Source organism: Zerene cesonia, chromosome 3 (genome assembly GCF_012273895.1).
Source record: "Zerene cesonia ecotype Mississippi chromosome 3, Zerene_cesonia_1.1, whole genome shotgun sequence".
Classification (NCBI taxonomy): Eukaryota; Metazoa; Arthropoda; class Insecta; order Lepidoptera; family Pieridae; genus Zerene; species Zerene cesonia.
The window spans coordinates 270,543-278,793 of NC_052104.1; the positions used below are offsets into that span (position 1 = coordinate 270,543).

Below are 8,251 nucleotides of genomic sequence, written 5' to 3' on the forward strand. Positions count from 1 at the left end.
GCTTGCTATTTTTAATTAGAAATACTTATAACATTGTATATTTCCTCTGTATATAATTAATACGTAAAATAATAATAGATAAGCTTATAAAGAACATCTCATAGACACAACAGCAATTATTAATAAATTTCTATTAGCACCAACAATATTCATATTAGTTTATATTTATTTTTAATTGTTGTTGTTATTTTAACACACTATTCCTAGCAACTATATCTTATACATATAATGAAATTATAAAATATATTATGTTATTATCGTTTTATTATGACCCACCTGTAGAAGATGAATTTATATTAAAATATAAGGTATATTACTTCACGTACACGCATACGTCCGAGCAGTTTAAACACTATTATGATTGCAACAAATCTCACTCAATTGTTAAATGAATTTGAAAATCGGATAATGTACGCAAAAAATTGTTTTGATATATTTCAACGCAAAAACCAAGTAAAACTGTTGAAAATAAGGTAAAACAGCTGTAACAATACCGAACACTATGTTACCGTTAAAACACAATCTTCGTTAAAACGCGTTTTCCTATTTAGAATTATTTGCAAACGTTTTTGTTAAAGCTAGAATTAATTAAATACATATTTGTTTTTAGTTTTAAGAGGGACAGGAGACATAAAAATCACATAAATGTTAATAAAAGTGTTTCTTAAAACTACTTAAGAGTATACTACATAACTCTAGCTATTACATACTTTTCTCAACATAACTGACTTCTTCTACACTATTATTTAAAATTTTTTCACTATTATTCATATCTAGATTTTTTATTTTACATTTTAGTATCAAAAATTCGAATCACCGCACGAGACGAACTAGCGAAGCGAGGTTGCCGCGGAAGGCCGTAGGGCGCTTTCGACTCCAACAAACACCAAAATAAAACATCATCAAATTAATTATATTATTATTATATTTATTGACGTGTTTTTTCAAGTTAGAATCAGTAACAAAGGCATTTAGTTATAATTAGCTAGATCTATCTAGGGACGATGTATTCTAACAGAAAACGGAATAAAACTGTAACAGATACAAGTCATAAATATGAAGATACAATATGTGCCTTTAATGAATAAAGCGTTCATTAATTATATGAAACAACATATCAATCTGAATAAAATTTGTTTATCTGTCTGTGTATAGTATATAAATATAATTATGTGTTGAAATGCTGTGGGTGTTATTTATTACCATAATACAACTAGTATACTATTATATTATCTGTGAGAATACCAAAACATAAACTATAGAATTTTGGAACGTCTGAAGTATTCATTGTGATTTCTTTGAATGATGAAGGAGACTATTTGTTTCGTACAAGCCTGACGCCCCGACTTTGCACGGATTAAAATTTTATATTTAATTTTCACATAACCCTTCTCTTGGCAATAATGCACGTATATCTCGGTGATTCATTTGTATTTATTTTAAACAAGGTCGAACTAAAGTGAACTCTCGTGTCCTTTATGCATTTTAAGGCAAACCTATATACCTACCAATGACCTACGTCACAGAATAATAAGTACAGCCTACGTAGTCATTCAATTATAATCAACTGATTTATTTTCACAGCCAACAAGAAATGTATATATGTTTGATTATTTATTAAAAATAATATCTACAATTTTAGGAACTGCTGGCCCGTTTTGATAAATTCTTTCAGAGTTATAAAGCTCATGTATTGAGGAAGGCTATAGGCTATATATGTATGGGCGAAGCCGGATGGCTAGTAATCTTAGATAGATTAAAGACTGAATATCATTCAGTATGTTAATTAATCGACGTCATTTAACCTCGTTATCTGCGATATACCATTATATACATTAAAACATAAGTTAATGTTGGTTTGTTATTCGTTCACTTTGAAAAAGTGCGTTATTGTGTAATCTTAATCAGTAAGATAACAAAAACCTCCTCAAGTAAAAATCTTAACGATGTTATTGCGAACCAAGTAAACCGGATACATAAACTTTAATATGTTTATCCTACTACGTTATTTATCTACGTTTTATAATAGAGGTGATTCTGGTATTTGGTACTTTGATATATAAAAGGAATCATCAAAATCGGTACACCCGATGAACAAACAAAAAAAATGCAGCCGAAATAAGAACCTCCTCCTTTTTTGCAGTTGGTTAAAAATAACATCGACAACTTGATATATGACAACTTTGGTTCATATAAAAATCGGTCGTAGCTATATTGAGTCTCCCCGTGACCACGTTCGCTGTTAACTGTTCGAAATGTCGGGTTAATAAAAATATTATAATGAATAAATCGCGTTTAAAATCCGTTAAAAAGTTTTTAATTTGTAAAGCTATATATCAGGTATAATTTACGTCTCGTTAATTTGAAAATAGAATTAAAATACGAAATTATATTTTGATATTATTATTGATATTGAACAAAAAAACTTGATTCTTTCAAATTTTCAAATAATAAATAAGGGTACAATTCACAGGTCACAACTAATCCATGAAAATAATAATGATTTAATCTACTGTTGGTATTAAAGTCAAAATCAAAATCAAATGTTGTCCGTGCATTTTATTAGTAGGTGAAACAGTTGTTTGATTTTATGTGAATGAAATCATGCTATCCGTTTTCAATATTCGTTAATATCAAACTCAAAGCAATTGTGGCTCAGTGGTCACCTCGGACTTCAAAATCGATAAGTCGGGGTTCGAGACCGGGAGAGCGTGCAGGAAATAAATAGATTTTTCAATTTATCTGCAAGTGTGGATAACATCACCACTGCTGAAAACGGTGAAGGAATACGCCGTGAGGAAACCGGCATGTCCGAGAATCAAAAGTTCGACGACATGTGACATCTGCCAACCCGCACTTGGCCAGCGTGGTGGATTATGGCCTGATCCCTCATAGGAGGCCTGTGTCCCAGCAGTGGGAACATATATGGGCTGATGATGAATGAGTGAAAATCAAACTCTAACATTTGTTTATTCAAGTAGACTTCGCTTAGAAACGCTTATAACTTGTCGTAATACAGAAAGTCAAATTTTCTTAAAGTGAACGAAAAGGCACAGCAAAAAGACGTATTTTATCAAAACATTTATTATCAAACCGATAGTTTATTACATGTTATTACTTACAGAACATTACATACAATAAAACAGTTTGAAGAGTATTCGTAAAAAGCGAAAATAAATGCGTAGTAAAGCGTTAAAGGAATGCGCACGCGCAGGAATACAGTAACAGTAGAAAAATACACTTTTTCTAATTAAGCATCTATACATATATCATATTAAAGGCACTGTCCGTTGATTCATCGATAAAAACTCTAAATTGTTTGTTGAAATAACTTTAATTTTTTGTGGTGTTGGAGTATCTTAGTTTTAATGTCAATTGTTAAATAAGTTTATTTTCAAAAATTTTAATATCTAGACTCTTCATTCACAAATAAATTAAGAATTAATACAAAAATAGAAACACTAAAAAAGAGAAGAAGAGAAGAGAAGGACTTAACTTGTGCTTTTCGCACCTGTAGCAAATACAATACGTGTGAAGGAGATGAAACATGGTATAGGATCTAATCACTGTACCATAGATAACTGGGATTAAATTAACAAATATACATTTATCTCAAAAACAACATGAAACAGCCATAAATAGAGAGGTTCGATATAGCTATCTTGCTCTATCATTAATTATTTGGTTTAGTCAACTAAGTGGGTAAATATCTTAAAAATCTACAGAAACGATTTCAAATTTGAGATTGTGTTCTTGCAGATGTTTTATGATGTTTGTGTTTCTAAACGCAAATCCGGCGGTGACCACGCCCCCGCTGTAAAAAATAAAAAAATTATTTGACTTTTTGAAATTATTGTATTGGCTCCGATTCTTGATATGTGTGCAAAGTTTATATTTAATCTGTCCGTTTGAAGTGGGCCAAAACCGAGTCTAAAGGATGAAACCTTATATATACTCGTACAAATATACAGGTGAAGCTAATAAAAGCGTGTTGTTAAAATTGTAACAGCTATGTATATTCTCTATTTCATTACTCTTACTGAAATCTGGAAAATGATTTCGCTAATCACTAATGGTATATGTGTGCGTGCGTATCTGTATACGTTCGTGCGTGTGCCTATGTGTGCACACACGCAGTCACACATATCAGTGAGTGTGTGCGTGTTTGCGTGTTCTTGTGTGCACTTTTGTTTGCATTGCTGTGTGTTTGTGTCTAAGTGCGTGTGTACGTACGTTTGCGAGTGCATATCTGTGCGTGAGTGTGTGTGCGTGTGCTTGTGTGTGTGCGGTGTGTGTGAGTGTGTGAGTGTGCGTGCGGGTGCGTGCACTCACAGCGGCGGCATGCGGTCCCGCTCGGAGAGGATGGTGACGGCGGAGAGCAGCAGCGCCACCACGGTGGCGCCGTACCCGGGGTTCACTCCCGACACCTGCCATTGTATATCATATACACATGAGTACCTAAATTGTTACAAATGCGAAGAGATTTTTTAAGGAATGGAAAACCTTTGTTCTGTCTGCAAGATTCGAACCCGCGTCTTTTTGCCAAACCGTAGCAACACCTAGCCTTTCGGCCATCCGTGATCCCACCTCAGTAATGGAATTTCTTGTACGCTCTCGACTTTATGTGCCTAAGGGACACCCCGCGCCATCTATTGATAACTAAGAACAATCACAACCAATACGAAACATTATTGCAATGATTACAATATTCGCGTAGTTACATATTTTTCTAATAATAAATGTCTTATTATTTTATCATTAATAAGACTCGGGCTTACATTTCTAAATATACAATAGAGTATATTATGCATTTAAAAACGGTCCTACTCTATGTGTATTTAGTGATTAAAGCTAACCCAATCCCATCTCAAACATACCCTCACAGCGAGCTGTTTATCCGGGGCCGCGTCCAAGGAAGTCCCGGGGCCCCAGCCCTCGCCCAGCAGGTGGAAGCTAAACGTAGTGTTGCATATGACCTCCTCGCTGGGGCCCTCCGCCGTGATGTAGCCCAGCGAGAACAGGCGAGGGTACTTCAGCAGCAGCCAGCGGGTGCAGCGGGACCTGGGGAGCAGCATCATTATGAGGTGGTGTATGTATGAATAAAAACATAGGCCATACCGGAGAGTGTAAGCTAATTTTGATGAGGAAAATATAAACTATTGATAAAATAATTATTTCGATACGACAATATGCTCTTTTTGATTTCTAGGCGAGCGTTTGGTGCAAATTCGCACCATTAGGTTGTGACGTCATCTCACAATACTTGCGACCTCGACGTCGTTCCAACTTACATCTCACTAGAGATTGTAAATATGGACTTTTATGTTTGTACAATTTAAATTCTTTTTTATTAATTAAGAAAAACTTTAACGGGCGCAGTGCGCAACATTACCAGCGAGCTCCGAAATATGAAAGCCTAATATATGAGAAATTTTGAAAGAATAGAAAAAATTTGATCACGAGGCAGGATTCGAACCTGCGTATTTTGCCTAACCGTAGCATAAAACTAAAAATTAAATTTAACAACGGCCGCGTTCCATCGATACAATATTGTAATCATTGAAATAATGTTTCGTATTGGTTGTGATGGTTCTTAATCATCTCAATAGATTGCGCGGGGTGCCCCTTAGGCACATGAAACCGAAGGAATAGAAGAAATTTGATTACTGTGGCAGGATCACGGGTGGCCGAGAGGCTAGGCGTTGCTACGGTTAGGCAAGATACGCAGGTTCGAATCCTGCCTCGTGATCAAATTTTTTCTATTCTTTCAAAATTTCTCATTTATAAAGCATTTTAATGCTATAAAACTAAAAATTAAATATATATTCTCTATTTCATCAGTCTTCTTATAATCTGTAAAACCATGTATGTCGCCCTCACCAATGGCATGCGTGTGTGTAATTCTAAGTGTATGTGTGCATACGTATTTGTGTATCAGTGCGTGTGCGCTTGCGTGTGTGTGTTTGCGTGTGCGCGTGTGCGGTGCGCGTGCGCAGGTGGGTGACCTGGTCATGACGTAGAGGATGAGCGCGGCGAGCAGCAGCGCGAGCGCGTGCAGCAGCGCGGGCAGCCGCACGTAGGTGCGCACGCGCAGCGGCCGGTGCCGCGGGTCCGCGCCGCGCCGCGCGCGCTGCGAGCGGTGCAGCACGGACGCGTCCGCGCCCGGGAACGGCACGCACCAGCCGCCCAGCCGCCGGTGCAAGCACCATCTGAGCACACAGTGGCGTTAACGACCCGTTAGTATGAAGATAACGCTGGCCAAGCGCGAGTTGGCAGATGTCACACGCTGTTGAATCTCGACTGTACCAGTATCGGATCGATGTTTTCCCATTTTGAGCAAATGATGTTAGTGAATAATGAACGTTGACGACTGAATATAATTCATATGATTTGACAAATTTATTTCAGGTTAAACTGCACATTGTCCACAAGAAAACTATTTAAACGGGAAATCATGGTAACAAAAACCGACGTATCCGAGAATCAGCACTTCGACGGCGTGTGACATCTACCAAGCTGGATCATAATCTCAACTCTCATACACTTATATCCCAGTATATGATGTATATATGCTGGCGATGATGAATCGAAACCATCAATATCGTGATAACCACATCAATCATCGACATTATACTCATCATAACAAATATTTATATATTCATCATTGCTATCATAAAACAATTTACATTTTAATTCATTAAGTTGCAAGTTAACATTATAATACATTATAGATTATTTGCTAAAAGGAACATGCTGTATATCATTCCGATACGCTGCTATTGTATTCACGGCCAGCAAGGTCACCGATGTCGCTCGTCACTAATATTTTATCTACCCGCATTGAGAGTGAAAATAATTAAAAGAAACATATGTAGTGGTCGTTGGCTTATGATGCACGGAGAAAATTGAATTTATAAATTTTTATAAGTTATGTAATAAATATCAATAAATAAAAAAATAACTTCGCGACTCTGCACCTACTCAAAGGAAATTAAACTCCCTCGAAATCAAATAAATATCGCTCACCGCCGCTTCAGTTTCGGTTCACACTCCGGCATTGGTTCCGGATAGATCTTTTTCCTCAGTTCTGGCAATTCGCCCAAATATGTTATCCTGAAAAAAATACATGTTTTATATTGACTAAAGCCCAATATGTGACTTAGACAATAACTCATACAATTTTCCGATTTGTATCCCAATTTAACATTTTTAGTTTTCAATTCCCTTGTAATAACTTATACATAATTATAACATATGGAATTATAACATATGGAATTAATATATTAATTATTATTATAACATATGGAATTTCATCATGATAATACAAAGAGTTAATCGGACTCTAAAGTTAGAACCCTCTTACATTAGAGTCCGATTAAACCGACAACAAAGATAAACATGCAACACGATAATTTAAAAAGCAACATTAAAGAACTATACAATGCTTAGTGTGGGAGTCGAGCACGCTTCGGCACGAAATGCAGCACGAATTTCCAGCTCGCACCGGGGAACATGATTTATTTGTTCTAGTAACTGCAAATTACTTTATACAGTTGAGAGACTTTCACTTTAATTGTATGTATGTATAAATTGAATAAAATCGTTATTTAATTCTCCTAATCGAATATCACATTTATTCAAACTTATATTTAGATTTAAGAAAATCGATAATTGAAAAAGCGTATGAAAGATATACAATAAATAAACTTTACCCGTAAATAAGCGACTCCCAGGTGCCGTAGTTAATAGCTCCGGAACCTTTGGGGCCCGAGGCACTCAGATAGGATTCCACAGAATTTAGAGTACCTGGAAACATACACAAATACACCCTTAAACAACTTCCTTAGGGTTAGATATGTATAACATGGTGTTTAGAACAAATTGGACCAGCAAAATCTGTAAGGGAGGGAAAATCATAAAAAACATTTCCAAAAAGCTGCCTTTTGCAATTTTTTGACAATTTAAATTAAGGCTTTGGAATCAAAAAACATTAAACGTCAAATATTAATTACACAAATGAGAATCCTATTGTTATGAACGTTTCATGTGATTATTTACGTACGTTCGGAAACCAGTTTCTAAAGTATTAAGAAACAATATTTGAAGCTTGATAACTTTTTGCAAGTGCGACAGACAAAACAGCTCAAAATAATTACGTATATTATTTACGTGTGTTTATTATACCTAGTCTTGCCATAAATATTGTAATAAAGAAAAAAGAAAATTGTTAACTGCAAATAACATTTATTAC

The 8,251-nt window shown here is 35.5% G+C and overlaps 1 protein-coding gene across 1 annotated transcript in view; it reads right to left on the reverse strand.

Annotated features, from left to right (window-relative positions):
• Positions 1–3,068: 3,068 nt before the first annotated feature.
• LOC119836906 (saccharopine dehydrogenase-like oxidoreductase) overlaps positions 3,069–8,251 on the reverse strand; it is a 17,400-nt gene continuing 12,217 nt past the window's right edge. Inside the window, exons 5-10 of the mRNA XM_038362363.1 lie at positions 7,713–7,806; positions 7,027–7,113; positions 6,006–6,209; positions 4,878–5,061; positions 4,333–4,427; positions 3,069–3,814 (exon numbers count right to left, since the gene is read on the reverse strand). Coding sequence (XP_038218291.1) covers positions 3,712–3,814; positions 4,333–4,427; positions 4,878–5,061; positions 6,006–6,209; positions 7,027–7,113; positions 7,713–7,806 — 767 coding nt within the window. The 3' untranslated portion in view covers positions 3,069–3,711. The remainder of the gene's footprint in view (positions 3,815–4,332; positions 4,428–4,877; positions 5,062–6,005; positions 6,210–7,026; positions 7,114–7,712; positions 7,807–8,251) is intronic.